Source organism: Lycorma delicatula, chromosome 4 (assembly GCF_047948215.1).
Source record: "Lycorma delicatula isolate Av1 chromosome 4, ASM4794821v1, whole genome shotgun sequence".
Lineage (NCBI taxonomy): Eukaryota > Metazoa > Arthropoda > Insecta > Hemiptera > Fulgoridae > Lycorma > Lycorma delicatula.
This window is the reverse complement of record NC_134458.1, coordinates 192,112,957-192,131,169: the sequence shown is the minus strand read 5'-3', so window position 1 is coordinate 192,131,169 and position 18,213 is coordinate 192,112,957. Positions and strand designations below refer to the sequence as shown.

The window sequence follows — 18,213 nt, the reverse complement described above, 5'->3', positions numbered from 1 at the left end:
ATTACGTGTCCAAAATTGATTACGTCTTGTGTAAATTTTTTTCAACAAGGAAACTTAATGTAACGAAAGTTAAATTAGAAATCGATACTAACGACTCGGGATTTTTCCGCTAGCGATCGGTACATTCCGGTGCCTACTTTTTGGTTATAGTTTATTATTTTTATGAAGAAAAACAATCGCGTAGATAAATAAAAAATATGTAAAAAAAAAATTTAATACACGACTCTTAAATTATGCGCACTAACACGTAAAAAATAATTTTAGGACGGTATCTCAGAATGGATTTGACAACAAGGTTTGATCGTGGTATGTAACATTACGTGAATGTTATAGCTTCAGATTAAGAATTTGATATTTTTGCCATTTTTTTCTTATTCGTGTTTGCACCCCACTCTTTAGGCCATTAAAGAAAGTGGCAAAAACATAAATTTATTAATTTGAAGCTATGACTTTCACAAAATCTTACATATCACTATCAAAGATTGTTGCCAAATCCGTTCTGAGATACCGTCCTAAAATTAATTTTGTTAAATTTTAGTGCCTTTAATTTGAGAGTGGTATTTAAAAACTTTTTACACATTTTTTATTTTCTACTTTTTAGTCTTCACGTGTTTATATTTTACAGCTCCGCTAGCGAGCAGGTTTCAGCGAATTTAGCGAAAGATTGGACTGCTACGTCGCTCGGTGGGCAATCAAAGCATAGAGTTAAACGATTTAATTTACGGATAACCAAGACCCGGTCGATCAAGAGTGTACTCGATACGTTAAACAGTTAGTGGTGCTCAATCTGCTGATAATACGCCGTTTGAATCGTGAAAACCGAACGAGCGGTTGCCGAGATATTACGGTGGTACACCATCGCACCCCCTCCCCAGTTTCCGAACGGCGCCTCCGGGGTACTTGAAAATATTATTATCCGACGGGTACACCAAAAAACGGATGGGGTTTTCGTACATTGGGGTCGAAAAAATTTTTCAGAGCGATAAGACCTACCGGTTTCAAGATATTTTCATTTTTCGTCCGAAAATTCGGATCCGGTTAAAAAGTACTAAATTTTTCCAAAAACTTCTATATATATCGATAGATATATAATAATAAAACAAGTAAATACACGACCACCACGAAACATGTACTAACGAATCGGGATTTTCCGCTAGCGATGGGTACATCCGGTGCTAAGCTAAGGGGGATGCACACATAGACACACATACAAATACCGTTTAGTAGGGCAGGAGTTATTGCACAAGGCTCATTTCGAGATACAATTTTTTTTTTTTTTTTTGTTATTTATGTTTTGAAGCAATTATAACATTACACAATGTATTTTAACTTATTAATTTAGAATTCAATTTTTATTGTTTAAGAGTAACGAAAGGAAATATTTACCTGTTCTGAATTATGTTGTAAAGAAGTCATGATGTATTCTTTTTCAGATTGTGATATGTTGGAATGAGTTGCAGGACTATCTGCTCCTTTAAATACCCAAAGAACAACCCAAAGTAGACCAATAATGCCAGATACATAGAATATTGATGGCCAACCACCCGAACTGCTTGCCAAATAACCAGACATTGGCATTACAGCCGTTGCTCCCAACGTACCACCTAAACAAACAAACAGCTTTGATTATTGTTATTGCAACATAATTATGATTAAATCTGAAATAACTGGTTCTGTTAGAAGGATTTTTGGTAGCTTATAAACAGTGACGACTCGCGTACAGGCACTGTGGAAACTGCAGCATCCCCTATTCCACTTCATATTGTCGATAAAATTTAATATAATGAGTCATTTTTTCTTTAATTCTTTCTTTTGTTACCACATTTATGCCTGTTTTAATATCGGCGGGCGAACACAATGGCAACTCAGATGCGAGCTAGCGCACAGTATACGGACGCGCTGATACAGCATCACTACCACCGCGCAGTTCTCCCACCATAGCGGCGCTGCAGCCACACCACTCTCAGGCTCCAATAAAAGAGCATGCACGAGAGTAAATTCCACTCATCCTCGACCGCCACCTGGAGAAGACCAAGAAGAAGGAGAAGAAGAAGATGAAAGAAGACAGAAGAAGTTCCCGGTGGATGTCAACATCCCCGCCGGAGCAGCAGGCCTGGCCACCCCGCCGAGGGAGCCGCTGGACGGAACGCTACCTTCCCGCTCCAGCTCCAGCTCGCCGTAGCCACAGTGGACTCAGCAGCAGGAGCAGGCCCACCGTAGAATCGCTCGGGGAGAACCGTCTCGGCTGCGCCGGCGAAGGAAGACCGACGCCGACACGACACTGTGGGACTCTCTGAGCCACGACTGCTAACCTATAGTGGGGACCCAACTGCTCTAAGGGAAAGCCCGGTCGGACTTCAACGGACGAGCAGCAACTCCCCGACATCGCCGGAGTCCATCTTTCGAACCCAACGGTTCTTCTCAGAGCTAACGCCAAAAAACGGCCCTTTTCAGCACAAGGCTATGTATTGCATTCCGTTGAAGCCATTCGCCGACACTTTATACTTGTACAATATATAATCCTTAAGCTTAATATCGGCAACCATCCCCCGGTTTATGAAAAAAATACAAAAATTGGACTGTCCGGTTCACAGTTCCAAAGGCATGATGTTTGGTTGCTGTGAACATGCATACGTAGGAAGCTTCATGCAAAGCTGCGAAGGTGAGAGAGCACTGTCGCTTCCACAGTGCCGACCCTGGCGTGCTGCTGGAAGGTATTTCTATTTACCCCAGTATGGAACGTTCCTTGTTCGTTCCCTTTTCTATTTTAGTCGGTGGAAGGAATACGAAAGCGATTTAGTTGTTTTTTCAGTAGTGATCTGAAGATGGCGGAAAGCAAGAGCTCTTTGATTGCCAAATCTGTCTAAAAACACGCTGGAAGAGCGAAAGGGAAGGTAATTAGTAAAACTAATTTCTGTGAAAATAGGAATTTAAATTAAGTACCGTTGGACTATAGTGTTTTTAAGCGGACATTTTATTAACTTATTATCTAATAATACTAAAAACATCTGTATTGACATTTTATTATTTATTCGGTTAAACCGTGTACTATATTCATAAATGCGATAAACTCTAAAATTACATTATTATCCTGCTTCCAGCTATTCTATTTGATTCTTTTTTTCGGTTCTTTTATTTTACAGAATTCTTTAACCAAAGCCTTGGAAAAGCTCTAGAAAATTTGGGCAGCACCCCCACTAATTTTAACTAAAAGCCTCCATTCTTACAAAATTCTTTTATAATTTTCTATATTATACTCTCTTGTAATATACTACCATTTAACCAATTTTGCTAATAATATAAAAATATATTTTATATGCATTTCTTGTTTATTTGAATGAACAAAGTAGGATATTGTAAGATGTTATTTTTATGAACCTTTACACCAGACACAAAAGGTACTTTAACTTCTGTCATACGATTTATATAGATGAAGATAAATTTAGAAAGGAAAAGATATTTCGCTGGCATAGATATCAGAAATTGTATCAAATTCTACCCCGTCTGGTTTAAAACTAACTGTAATATGAGGACGTAAAAACAGAGATATTTTTGTCAGAGTTTCTGATTGGCTTACATACAAGGAGTTATCTTTAAATTAAAGACCGTTTCATTGTAAAAGGATTTATTCTACAAACTTTGTAAATATTTTTTTATTTCTCTTAAACTACTTCTCTATGTAATCGCCGCATGAATTAAGACATTTATCGTAGCGCTGCGCCAGTTTCAATATACCCTTGTTGTATTCTTTTTAGCCACTGATTAACAGCATTTTTAACTTCATCGTCACCCGCGAATCGCTTACCACTCAAAAAAATTCTTTCAATTTCTCAAACAAATAAATAATAATTCAATAACAACAATAAAAAAAATTTATATATATATGAAAAATATCAGAAGTTATTGGTGAAATAAAATTTGATGTATTTAAAAAAATGTGAAAATTTAATAGGCATTATTGCAAACGTGTATATGTAATAGATTTGGTGAAACATTTGGTTATTTAATATTAATTGAAAATTATAATTTCGAACCACATAATTTTTGGATTTTCTAGTTAATTTTATCTACATTAAAATAGACCCTGACAAGAACACCATATACATGTCCGATCTTTTAGTTCATTACTTCTCTTGTTCCTAAGTCGGAGTTGATCATCATTTCGTTTATTTCTTTTCTGTTGCCAATCATTTAATCGTTCTTTGGTTTCATATAATTCTTCTCATTTTAATTTGTTTACACGTTCTCTACTTTTCAAATTTTCTCTCTTTATATTTATCATACTCTCTTAATCTTTTTATTCTTTCTTTGGTTTTCACATCTTCTTCTTCATATTTTAGATATATTTCTTCTCGTTATCTTCCTTTTTCCTGTATGATTGTTTGTTTATCATTTTTGATTATTCACCAAATAATCCAATAATAAAAACTGAATATTTTATACCGTAAGTTCGTAAGCAGTATACAGGAGTTTAATTTATACGACACACCAGAAATAATACTGATCTAGTAATACGAGTAATAAAGGGACTTTTACTCTATCCTAATATTTCGTGAATTAATAATTGTATAAATGCTTGATGTTAATAAAAACTAATATTTCACCAATCGTGTAAAGAATTGAAGGATCGTATCTCGCTATCAAATGAAGTACAGCAAAAAATGTGTATGTACAATTTAATAGACGTACAAGGAAGTTACAAGGAAGTGGCAGATTGGAGAGAGTACAGAATTAAATAATCTCCAACATTTTTTGGGTACCAATTATTTAGAAAGAATACTGTGCCTTCAACCACGACTAAAAGGGAAATCTCAAAGCTTATTTTCCAGACAAGCTGCTGTCAAATAATATTTATTTGTGACATTGTGAAGGCCAGAGGATAAATATAAGTAAATTAAACCAAATTTAGAGCTGTTAAGCTATTAGTGTACTATATATAATTGGGCATACAAACGGTTAATATTTTAGTCAAAGGGTTAAGTGCTCAGCTGAATATAATTTTCATTATAATAAGAGTTTTATGTGCCGGCCACCGTGGCGCGAGTGGTAGCGTCTCGGCCTTTCATCTGGAGGTCCCGGGTTCAAATCCCGGTCAGGCATGCCATTTTCACGTACGCTACAAAATCATTAATCTCATCCTCTGAACTCTGAAGCAATACCTAACGGTGGTCTCGGAAGTTAAAACAAAAAAAAACTAAAAAAAAAAAAAAACAGTTTTATAATTACCATTTAATGTGAATCCAATAAAACGATTTTGTTCTGTTAGTGGTGCCCATTTAGAAGCAAGAGTGTACGTTAATGGTACATAAAATCCCTGAAAAATTGAACACAATAAAATTTCATTAAATTAACAAATTTGAAATAATTGATTCCTTAACATTTTAATACAAATTAATGATAAACGATAAAGGTTTATATTTTGTATAATTTAAACTATGTTTTTCGAAACGTAATTATACAATATTAATCAGTTTTAGGTAAACGGTACGTAATAATAATCGAGGTTCATCCTTGGTTCCAGTAAAAGTTTTGCCTTCTGCTGTAATAAAATATTTAAATATTTTATCAGATAACATGAGATGAATGTTAAAAGTTAAAAACCACAACCGCTAAAGAAAAAACATTGCCCTTTAATCTAGGATATTAATTTATGCGAACGGGATAGCCGAGTTAGGGATAAACATTATGTTACCAGAGTGGAAGAAACGACACAACATAACTCCAAACGGGATAAATATTATTCCCGAGCCCTTAGTTGGACCCAAAAAAGTACTTTTACCCTCTCTCCATATCAAGCTAGGAATAATGAAAAATTTTGTAAAAACAATGAAGAAGGATAGTCCTGGATTTTTGTACATCAGGCAGAAGTTTCCGAATGTAACCGAAGGAAAATTAAAGAAGGAATATTTGTCGGTCCTCAAATAAGAGAGTCGGTCAAACATGATTGTAGAAAACGCAGATCGGGCTTCATTTAAAGACGTTTGCAAAACTCTTCTCGACAAACAAAAATCCGACAATTACCACGATATTCTTAATCGACTTCTTACTTCGTACAGAGCTACGGGATGTAATACGTCTTTGAAAATACATTTTTCTCCACTTATATCTGGATTTTTTCCGGAAAACCTCGAAGATGTAAGTGACGAACACAGTGAACGTTTTCTCATAGAAAATTCGGTGATGGAAAGCCGCTATAAAGGGAACTTGAACACTAACATGCTAGCCGATCACCGTCGGACATTAGAAACATTAAAAAAAACTTTTTGTTGTCTATCAGTGTCATTTTTTAAGTTGAAATTCCATTGAAATGGAATTATTGCCGTTCGATAGCTACAGTTTTTTACGAATTTAAAAAAAAATTTGTTTTACGACCTACTGGAGCTAAGATTTTTTTATTTTTATTTCTACAACCTCGTTTGTCAATATTAAAGACTGAAATTTGTACACGTTATATTCGAATATTTGTACTTTAATATAAAAATTATTCCGCAGGGATCGATTTCGTTTTCTTCACTGTAAGCTAAATTATGTAGGACCCCGTAAAGTACTTATTCCGTTTGGCACCTTGATGCGTGCGGCGGGGGGAGATAGATTTCGACTTGCCGTCCTCAGCTAGTCTCTCTCCGGCCACCACGCGCAAGAATAACACACGTAGAATAACTATTTTACAAAGTCCAACATAATTTAGCTTACGTTAAAGTAAACGAAATCGATCGCCGAGGAATAATTTTTATATTAAAGTACAAATATTCGAGAATAACGTGTACAAATTTCACACCTTAATATTGACAAATGAGGTCGTAGAAATCTTTTGAAAAAAAATTTTTCTTGGCTCCAGTAGAGCAAAACGTTTTTTTTTTAGTTCATAGAAAAATCGCAGCTGTCGAATGACAATATTACCTTTTCGATGGAATTACAATTTTAAAAAAATAATTGAAATTTTTCGAGCCGAAAAAAGTCGATTTTTCGCATATTTTCAATGCGCGCACCAACTGCACAGTTTTTAAACCTCAAAATAGTGACGTAGGTGCATTACAGTACGAGTTATTAGAATTTTAAGAAATCATATTTTTTTTTAAAAACTCGATTTTTCTAAAAACTATTGAATATTTTCCAAAAGTCAAAAAGGTACATATTCTACTCGCCAAGGACTACATATTCACGAAGTTTTTTAAAAAAATCTTTTTTAATTTTATAGATATTAATAATTGAGGAAAACTAATTTTTACTTGTTTTTTTTTTTAAATAACTAATTTATTTGATGATCGATTGACATCGGATAGGGCTTAAACGTGTTTTTTAAAGTTCTACGACTTTTATCTAAAAGATTTCTTTGTAAACCGTCTCTTTTTTCTTTAAAACGAAGAAAACCGTTTATCACCGACTTTGGACGCCATTTTGAAAATGATGCGGAAATATGAGAGGGTGGAAAAGCAGTTCATTCGATTCTACGGAATTTTTACTTTACAGAAATGTTACCACTCGTTTGTGACGTCACAACATAGCAGACGACTACAGTAGTAGTCCGGCCGCTAAGTTGGATGTGGGGGTACGTATGGGGAGAGCGGTTGAGTTAAGGCCCGACTTTAATGGGGAAAAATTCCCAATTATTCCGAAGTTGACACCCCGGAACAGACGTTCTTTCGTCCCCCGAGGTAGACGAAACCCCGGTACGCCACGACTATCCGTCGACTGTCACCGCATACATGATGGAATACATGATAAGAAACCGGGAAACCTGGCTGACTGTACAAAAGAATGTCGCTCTACTCCTACTAACAAAAGAGGAAGAAAGCCAGGATTGGATCGCCTGACAGACACGAAACAAGGACAAGAAACATATAATGACGCTCTCTAACGAGAACTGATAGAACAGAACAGAATATACTCGGACAGACGGAAGGGGTTTCAGGAACGGCGTAGCTGAGCCGGGGTCCCCGTTCCAACTGCTCAACAGAAAAAAGAACGCTCGGAAAGAAAACAAAAAAGGTATCATTTCTTCCGCTCATAAAACAAAAATTTTTGTAATATAAATAAAACTGGTTTTAAGCAAACGATACTGATATGGAAAAAGGTAAGACCCTACATTTGTATTATCAAAATTTGTTATTAATTTAGAATTTTCTTTAAATATCTACTATAATAGATAATAAAGAATGTTTAAGCGTTCCATATAATAAGCAAATTTGTTAGAAAACTCTTACCTGCCCGATTTCATTTATTAAACAAAGAATAATTATAAGAATCGTATTGTTTCTGTAAATTTGATATGTATTACCTATAAATGAGTTTTCTAACAAATTTGTTTATTATATGGAACGCTTAAACATCGTTTGTTATTTATTACTGTAGATATTTAAGGAAAATTCTAAATTAATAACACATTTTGACAATAGAAATGTACTAGGCAGGTAAGTATATCGTAAATGTAGGCAGCGATATGGAGATTACGAAGAGGCCGAGGAATTTGGGATGCGGTTTCGCGTCGGGCCAGTACCTGAGCAAAACGGTGAATGCCCCGGGTAATGCCCCGGATCTAAATTTCGTTCTGTTGCTCATTTCCCGCTTGCGAAAGTGGCTGCAGAGCCTCGCGATGGAAGCACGGCAGCTGGAATGGGACACCACGACTAAGGGAAGACCCCTGTACAAGTTTGTACGTGATCTGGAGGACGGTATGCCCCGAGTTCATTTTTAAGGGTGACGGTTGCCCAGGTGCTCAGCAACCATGTTAATTTGAACTAATATCTGTTTCGGTTTCGCCTGGCAACTGATAAGCTGTGCATCGGCGGGGAGGTCCAGTCAAATGAACACCTGATTTTTGACTGCTCTGCTCTTGGGAGGGCCAGAGACCGGGCCACCCTGGAACTTAGAGGTCAAGGGGAAAATTGGCCACTCACAAGCGGCGAGAGCCGCATTGTCGGACCGTGTGGCAGTTCCTTGATGCGGTTGCTTTGTTCAACCGTCAACAGTAGTTTACTTAAGGGAAAGACTCCTACCGTAATGTTGTGGGAGGCTAACTTTGAGATATACGGCTGACCACCAGCCGATTAAGGCTCCAAGCGCTTTAATATGGTGGACAGGTACTTGCTGGCATTCCACGACCTAAGCGTGGCAGCGAATTAATGTATAGACGAAGTAAATTTTAATTTATGGATGTCACATATATTTTTAGTAGTTGACGGGTTGCGCCTACTCATTTTAGTAAATATACCACACGTGAGCGGTTGGGACACGTAACCCGGTGGTGTACAGCACCAAGCTTAGTCCACTCTCGCTGTTAAGTAAGCTCTAGAAACTATTAAGGACACCGGTCGCTAAACTGTTTCGAAGCACTGTAGCCGTTTGTGGCACAGACATTCGGTCTTATGCTTTAGGGCGACCTAATGGGGTGGTGGCGCGAGAAATGCCAAGGAAACCTAAAAATAGAAATGTCGTGTCTTACCTTTTTTTGATATCAGTATTGTTTAACAGTTTTATTTATATTACAAAATTTTTGTTGTTTTTTGAGCGGAAGAGATTACATCTACCAGACTTTTATCGAACGGTTTACAGTTAAATTGTAATTTTTTTTAATTATATATATTTGCGGTGAATATATCTAAAAATCTTCTCGGTTATGCCAAGACCCATTGGTAAAAATTTAACGCAATTTATCGATTAGTTTTGCTAATTATCCTGAACAAACAAAACTTTTTTCGTTATATAATTGTATAGATATTCTTAATTTATTGGTATATTAATTTGGAAAATACTATGTCAGAAAAGTAAGTGAAAAAATATTTACCTGTTTTGAGTTCTTATCATTCAATTATATGAAGTTTTATTACAGTACTTCAGAATTTGTGGATAATTATAAATCAACGGATTAACGTAAAAATAATATTTGGTAAGACATAAGGCACTTGTAAAATATAATAACCTTGGATTTTTTCTTTATATAAACTACTAAACAATTTTTACGCTAAGCTTTTGCAATCGATCATTCATAAAATTACATTTGTATGTACGAAATCATTATTAATTAGTAGTAAAATTTATGAGCATAGATATCATGCGAACCTCACGAATAGTATTTATTTAATCCATTGTCATTATGAAAATAAATAAAAGATTTTATCTCCTTAATTCACAAGTCTACCGGATTAGCCTAGCGGTTAACTCGTCATCGAAAATCAGCTAATTTCAAAGTCGAGAGTTCTAAGAGTCAAATCCTAGTAAAGGCAGTTACTTTTACATGGATTTCAATACTAGATCGTGGATACCGGTGTTCTTTAACGGATTCAATTAACGGCGCATCTCAGAAACGGTCGACCTGATAGCTGTACAAGACTACACTCCTTTACATTCATATATATCATCCTCTGAAGTACGGTAGTTTCGGATGATAAACAGAAAAAAGAGAGAGCTTAATTAATAATTCTATGATTTTAAATTGAAAATCATTACAGAATGTATGTCCATATACATTTTTATTTAAAATATATTATTGTATTTCAGAGTTTCTTCAAATTGTGAGAAAAAATTTTCAGTTTATGAAAATGGCTATCAAAACTTTGATTCGTGTAAATTAAAGATTTTTATTTTTACTTCCTTATAAGAAGTAAAGATGAATTGTAATCGAGGAAAATTTCGGTTTTTAGATTTCAACGGAAATATCCATTTTGACCATTCCTGAATCCATTTTGACTTGTTTCGGCGTGATGTCTGTACGAATTTATCTCGCGTAACTCAAAAAAGATTAGCCGTAGGAAGGTGAAATTTTGGATTTAGGACTTTTGTAACATCTAGTTGTGCACCTCCCATTTTCATTGCAATCGAATGAACTAAAAATGTTCAAAAAAGCCCAAAATCCAAAAAATTGGGATTTTTCTTAATTTCAGTAATAAGCCCTAATCGAGAGCTTTTCAACGATATATCATAAATGGCACCTATTTTCATCGGTTCCACAGTTATAGTCAAATAAAATTTTAAATAATGAAATATTTGGATCTTAAAAGGGGACGGAATATCGGTTCGAATCAGACTTTAATACTTTTTTTAGATAAATTTCATAAGAAAGCTACCTATTGTTATAGGTTGCTTGATTCGACTTCCGGAAAATTTCGATATATCTTCGCGTTTTACTACCGTTAGACCCCAAAACCACCATCAGCTCAAAAGTTTTTAACTTTCTTGTGGAAATTTACGCCAATCATTTTTTTATGATACATAAAATATAACGACACAAAATGTTTGTCGAGTTCGTTACCGGTAAAAATCGGACCGATAGGGTGAAAATAGGGGGAGCTTTTTCGAAAAAACAAAATATCGCTATAACTTTCTTATTAAGTAAAATATAGAATTCGTTTAAAGTTCTTACTATTCTTTGCATAAAAGCCTGAAACTTATATAAGTAAAGTTTTTTGATATCACCAACCGTTGGCCCAGGGGTTGGAAAAAATGGAGTCTTATGAACACAAAAGAAATCATACCTCCCTTAATAGGTACAGAATCGAATCGGTTTAAAGTGGTCGTTAGTTCTCTAAACATAACCTAAAAATTTTGTCTGAAACAATTTTGGGTATGACCAACCCTTACGGCAAGGATGATAAATATATTGGTGGAATTGTAAGAGGATGGGGCTTTTCTTTTTCCTGTTTAGCCTCCGGTAACTACCGTTTAGATAATTCTTCAGAGGATGAATGAGGATGATATGTATGAGTATAAATGAAGTATAAGTCTTGTTACATTCTCAGTTCGACCGTTCCTGAGATGTGTGGTTAATTGAAACCCAACCACCAAAGAACACCGGTATCCACGGATCTAGTATTCAAATCCGTATAAAAGTAACAGTCTTTACTAGGATTTGAACCTTAGAACTCTCGACTTCGAAATCACCTGATCTGGGATGACGAGTTAACCACTATACCAACCCGGTAGGCTCATCATCCGGAGGTACTGGGTTCGAATCCCGGTCGCGCGTGATTTTTTTTTTTGCTACAAAATTCCAAATCCCACGCATAGGTTTTAAGCTTATATAGTAATATTATTAAGGAAAAACAAAATTCCGCTTTTAATTAATTTCTTATAAACCCGATATCAAGAAACCAATAAAAACTCTAACTGTAAGATTACGCAAGTTTTGTTTTAGACAGATTTCATAAAAAAGATACTTATTGTAATAAGTACCATTATTCGACTTACGGAAAATTTTGACATATCTTTGCGTTTCACAACTCCCAGACCCCAAAACCACTGTCAGTTCAAAAGTTTATATATATATATATATATATATATATATATATATATATATATATATATATTTCACATTCTTGTGGACGCGATATCTGCCGTAATTTTGCGCCAATCGCTTTCAAATTTATATATAAAATACAACGACCAAAAATCTCGGACGAGTTTGTTAATGGGCAAAATCGGACCGGTGATGGAAACGGGGGGGGGGGGGTTCTTCGAGAAAAACAAAATATCGCTATAAGTTTCTTATTAAGTAAAATATCAAATTCGTTCAAAGTTCCTACTATTCTTTGGATGAGAGCCTAAAACATATCGAAGTAAAGTTTTTTAATATAACCAACTATTGGCTCAGGGGGTGGAAAAAAATATGATTTTGAAGACAAAAATATCATACCTCTTTTAATAGGCACAGTTTCGAATCGGTTTAAAGTGGTCGTTCCACTAAACATTTCCTAAAACTTTTATCCGAAACAATTTTTGATGTGACCAACCCTTACGGCAAGGGATGACCAAATTGTAAGAAGATGGGGCTTGTCGTATGCTAAACATGCAACCGTTATCGTATTGAGTAAATTCGAAGTTTCTGTTAACTTTAAGGTGGAAATTTTTTTTATCCCCTACTTAGCACCGGTTAAATCTACCACCGCCTTCCGGCGTACCTAAAGGAATTTTTTTGATAATTTTGTGAATATTAATCAAGTAAACAACTTTTATAAAAATGTTTTTTCTAAATCTCACCCCTACATCTAAAATTGGTTTTAATTTTGAAGAGTTATATAAGGCATTGCAAGGTGATTTTCGTTACATTTTTAAAAAAAATATTTTTGTGAACAGTTTTAAAAAAAGCATGTTTTGTTTAAACCTTTTTTGCTAAATTGCACCCCCCACTCTAAAAAGTAGTAATAATTTTGAAAAGTTTTAGAGGGCAATACAATCGGTCTTTTTCGTTGTAGTTTTTTCTATTAGATCCACAAATTTCCCATCAACGTGGGGTCTTAACCCAGTCATCCCCCCTTTATACCCCCCGATTTCAGTTAGCGGTCGGACCCCAAAAAATGTAAAAATCTTCTGTTTTATTCCTTTTCCCAAATGCATACGCAACTACGTTTCATGACTATTTTTAATGAAATTTATCAAAAACCCCCGCAATAGGGACTGCAATAAAAGTTAAAAATTAAGTTCGTCGTGTGAGTTATTAATCGACACCGTTTCAAATCTGCTAAACCGGAGAATAATAACTTTTTTAAATATTAAAATCTCGTTTTGTTTTGTTTTTTTAATCGATATGCGAAAACAAAACAACAGTTTTCCTGATTTTTCTTTTATTCAGTTCATAACTTTTACGTTCCCGTCTAGATAGGCTTTCTAAGTAGAACTGTAGTTCTAGAAGGGAAACTATTGTAATCGGTCCGATTCGGGCATATACGGTTTTCACGGATCTTCACGTTTTCACGTCTAAGGAAGTGAAAAAACAAAAAATAAACCGGATGAAAATTTTCCCGGATATTTGAACGTACGCGTCTGCGTTCGGTGTCGCACTCTAAATCACGTTATATCTTCAAAACTACCGGACCGATTTTGATCAAAATTGTTCAGATTACTTTTATATATAGGGGGACATTTACGCCGATAAATTTTCAACTTGAAAGGTCAAGGGGTGACGCTGTACAGCAAGGCCGTTCTCAGCGTCTCGAGATTTTGCCTAATTAAGATGTTATTTTTCTTAGGCGGTTTGTTAACGGTTAAAAAAATAATATTTACGAAAAAAGATTTTGTAAAATCCCAAAAAATTGTTTAAAAAAGCGGCTAAGCGGGTATACCGCGTCAATAGCCTGTCACCGCAAGGAGCGCTAATGTAGCACCGATGTGCTAAATTAAATTGTTCGTGTAAGTCGCCTGACGGGAAATTCTTACAACAGTGCGATCAGGAAAAAAAATAATTAGTTTAATTATCGTTTATAATAATACTAACAATGCAGGATCGATGAGGATTAAATCTGTTGAATTTAAATTAGTTTATTAGAGGTAGAATTAACGGTACTTATCTGTTAGTCAGTCAGAGCCACTGAAAGGCCAGAAAATGAATAAAGTTATAAATATAATCTAAATTTGGAAATTTCATACTTACTTGACAAAGACCTTGTAGAACGCGTATTCCACATAACGTCATCCAACCTCCATAGTGAGCTCCAACCGGAATAATCAACGTTAACAAACTACATAATGTATTTGTAACGATAAGTAGTGTTTTCGGACTTATATTTTGGCCCATTAATCCGGCCGGTACTTGTATAACCAAGTAACCCCAATAGAATGAACTCAGTATTTTACCTTTTGTATTTTCATCCCACGCAAATTCCTAGAGGAAAAATCTACGATCAGAAATAATACATATTAGATATAATACGACTAAGGAAAAAGGAATGCGTTTATTTGTGTAGGTAAACGATATGCTAGTGTAACACTGAGAATGCATTATTAGTATACCGAGTTGCGGCTCGCGTACAGGCACTGTAGAACTGCAGCATCCCCTATTTCCACTTGATATTATCGACAGCGTTTAATAAAACGAGTCCTTTTTTCTTTAATTCTTTCTTTATACTTGTACAATATATAATCCTTAATTTTAGTGTCGGTAGCCATCTACCGGTTTATGAAAAAGATACAAAAATCTTTTTACGGAACTGTGCGCTTCACAGTTCCAGCGACCTGGTGTTTGGCTGTTGTGCGCATGCGCACAGAGAAAGCTGCACGCGAGGCTGCCGGTCGCTCCCGTAGCGTTGACCCTGGCGTGCTTGTGGAAGGTAGTTTTTTTTACTCCTCGTGTGTACGGAACGTTCCGGCTTCGCTAGCGCACAGGTTTCAGCGTATTTAGCGAAAGATCGGGTCGGTACGTTTTACGGTGGATGAGTGCGATCAAAACATAGGGCTAAACGATTTAATTTCCGGATAACCAAGAGCCGGCCGATCGAAGAGAGTACCTATTGCTTTAAACAGTTAGCGCTCGACCTGCAGATACATAAGCCGTTTGAATCGTGAAAATCGGACGAGCGATCACAAAATTTTGTGATTTTTCACAAAATCGTGAAAATCGTAAAATTGCTGAGATAATACGGCGGTACCCCATCGCACCCCGTCCCAAAATTTCCGAACGGCGCCCAGGAGGTACAATTATCCGATGAGCACCGCTGAAATAGGATGGGGTTTCCTCCAGGGGGAGTCGAAAAAATTTTTCAGAGCGCAAGGACCGACCGTTTTCAAGATATTTTCATTTTTTGTCCGAAAATTCGGATCCGGTTAGAAAGTACTAAATTTTTCCCAAAACTTCTATATATATCGATAAATATATAATAATAATATAACAAGTAAATACACCACCACCACCAAACATGTACTAACGAATCGGGAGGTTCCGCTAGTGATCGGTAATTCCGTTGCTAACCTAAGGGGTACGTACACACATAAAAATGCGATTGAATAAGGTGGGATTCTGTTTAGAAATAAAATTTTTACAAATTCATTAGAGTTTTACATGTTTATTGGCAATTTAACAAAGTTGTTATAAGTCAAATGAAAAAAGTACGTTTTTCGACACCCGTTCTTTGCGTTTTTCGCTGGTTTTCTAAAAAATTACAAATTGTACAATTTTCCAAATAATAATTTTCAATTTTTTAGATTGAATTTCACATGAAACCGTCAAATTAGCTTCCCAAAATCTTCTGTATGGCTTCATTTCGCTGGAGGAGCCGAAATCTGGGTAAAATGTTTCGCTAACCGTAACTCGTTAACGAAGAAATTCTGGGCCTATGTTCTGAATTTTATAATGAATTTATTTCATTATTTTCACCAGTAGAACATGTCATGAAAATTTTTCCGTTACTTCGTGTGACACCCTTTATATGCGATATTATAATTTCTTTTTTCTTCCAGTACATATTGCAGCTATGTATAAGGGAAAGTATGGTGATTGATCAAAATTGAGCATATCCGGTTTTCACCGAATCTTGACAAATTGGTAGGAGGGATATAGGGGGTGAAAACTAAATTGTCTTCAGATTTTACATAATTAAGGTTTTTTTTTTTTTTGATAATTTTGTGAATATTATTAATAAAGTAAACAATTTTGTTAAAAAATCTTATTCTAAATTTTAACCCCACCCGTTAAAAATGGATTTAATTTTGAAGATTTATAAAAGACAGTACAAGGGGTGATATTTATTGCATTTTATTTTTTTATAATTCTGTGAACAGTAATAAAATAATCTCATTTAGACACCGCATGACTTCCTTCTACGCGTAATAAATTACATATACACATTTTTTACAATCAGTGGTTAATAATTATTAATAAATCAATATATTTAAATTTAAAAAAAGTTAAAAAAAAAGGAAATGAAATCGGATTTGAACCGATGTACCTTCCTCTTGCAACATCCAAATATTTCTTTAATTAAAATTTCATTTGGATATAACTCTGGAACAAATGGAAATAAGTACCAATTATGATATATCGTTGAAGAGGTCTCGGTGAGGGCTTATTACTGCAGTTAAGAAAAAGTAAAAATTCAAAATATTTTTGGATTTTGGCCTTTTTTGAACGCTTTTGGTTCAGTCGATTGCAATGAAAATGGGAGGTGCACAACTAGATGTTACAACACTCGTAAATCCAAAATTTCAACATCCTACGGCTAATCATTTTTGAGTTATACATACGCACAGACGTCACGCCGAACCTAGCCAAAATAGATTCAAGGATGATGAAAATGGATATTTCCATTAAAATCTAGAAACCGAAATTTTTCGAGATCACAATACTTCCTTTACTTCGTACAAGGAAATAAAAACATCTTTTGTATAAACATTTTTTTGCTAAATTGTATCCCAACTCTAAAAAATAGTAATAATTTTGTAGCGTTGTAGATGCCAGTGCAGCGGGTCATTTTCGTTTGCAGTTTTTTCTATTAGCATCTCGTTGTACCCACAAATTTGTTCCCCATCAAAGCGGACACTTCTCCTTACACAAGCCACTTAGTGGCCGGACTAGTACTGTAGTCGTCTGCTACGTTGTGACGTCACAGGTAAGCGGTAGAATTCAATCTATATAAATAAAAACGAAAATGTTCGTTTGTTCAAAATCTTAAATCTGCTAAATTTCTTCACCGATTGCTTTGAAGTTTTGACACAACGTTGCATTCGAATACGCGTGTCTTTTTATATACCTAAGAAGTGATACATGTGACAGGTAAAAGCAGCGCTATCTGTTGGACGTAAAAACAACACACTCTATACTAAATATTTTACGATTCCATTTCAGTGTTTCCGATATGTGTGTCCGCTACAAACTAAAAACCTACTGCGCAAGGAGAAAGGGGAAAGGGAAAAAAAGAAAACCCGCAAAAGGGAAGAAGGGAAAAATGGATAAAAGAAAAAACAGGAAATGGAAAGAGGAAAGGAGAAATGAAATGAGGAAAGAGTTAAAGGGAAAGAGAAAAAGGGAAAAGGAAATGCGGAAGGAAAGGGGGAAAAGTAAAAAGAGAAGACAGGGAATGGGGAAATTCGGAAAGGGAAAGGGGATATGGTAAAAATGAGAATGGGAAAAGGAAAATAGAAACAGGGAAAACGGGAAAAGGAAGAAAGAGTAAAAGGGAAAGGTTAAATTTTGTGAATTCCGTAATGTTCATTTTGTTAATGTTTTATCAAACTTTCAATTGTGATGATTTAATCTATATATATACTTAAATCTACCAGTAGCAAAGCATTGCCGGGTCTTCTAGTAAATGAGTAATATTTAAAGTTTAAAAAAGTATTTAAAGTGGCCGCTAAGTAGGAGAAGGGCGGATAACCCGTACTGCCCTTACTGCGGCAACCCGGATACCCCAGAGCACGTGGCGTTCTGGTGCCCGAAGTGGGATCATTACCGCTTAACTTGCTCGGCGATTACCGGACCGCTCAGCATGGAGAACATCATCGCCACCATGT

General features: G+C 35.5%; 1 protein-coding gene across 3 annotated transcripts in view; it reads right to left on the bottom strand.

Moving 5' to 3' along the window:
- The window catches only part of LOC142324174 (putative inorganic phosphate cotransporter), an 87,225-nt gene that overhangs the window by 22,497 nt on the left and 46,515 nt on the right, over window positions 1-18,213 (bottom strand). For 2 of the 3 annotated variants that reach the window (XM_075364907.1, XM_075364908.1), the window contains exons 4-6: window positions 14,363-14,593; window positions 5,227-5,314; window positions 1,387-1,604 (exon numbers count right to left, since the gene is read on the bottom strand). In XM_075364907.1, coding sequence (XP_075221022.1) covers window positions 1,387-1,604; window positions 5,227-5,314; window positions 14,363-14,593 — 537 coding nt within the window. The remainder of the gene's footprint in view (window positions 1-1,386; window positions 1,605-5,226; window positions 5,315-14,362; window positions 14,594-18,213) is intronic. The other variant, XM_075364909.1, reaches the window with a different exon arrangement.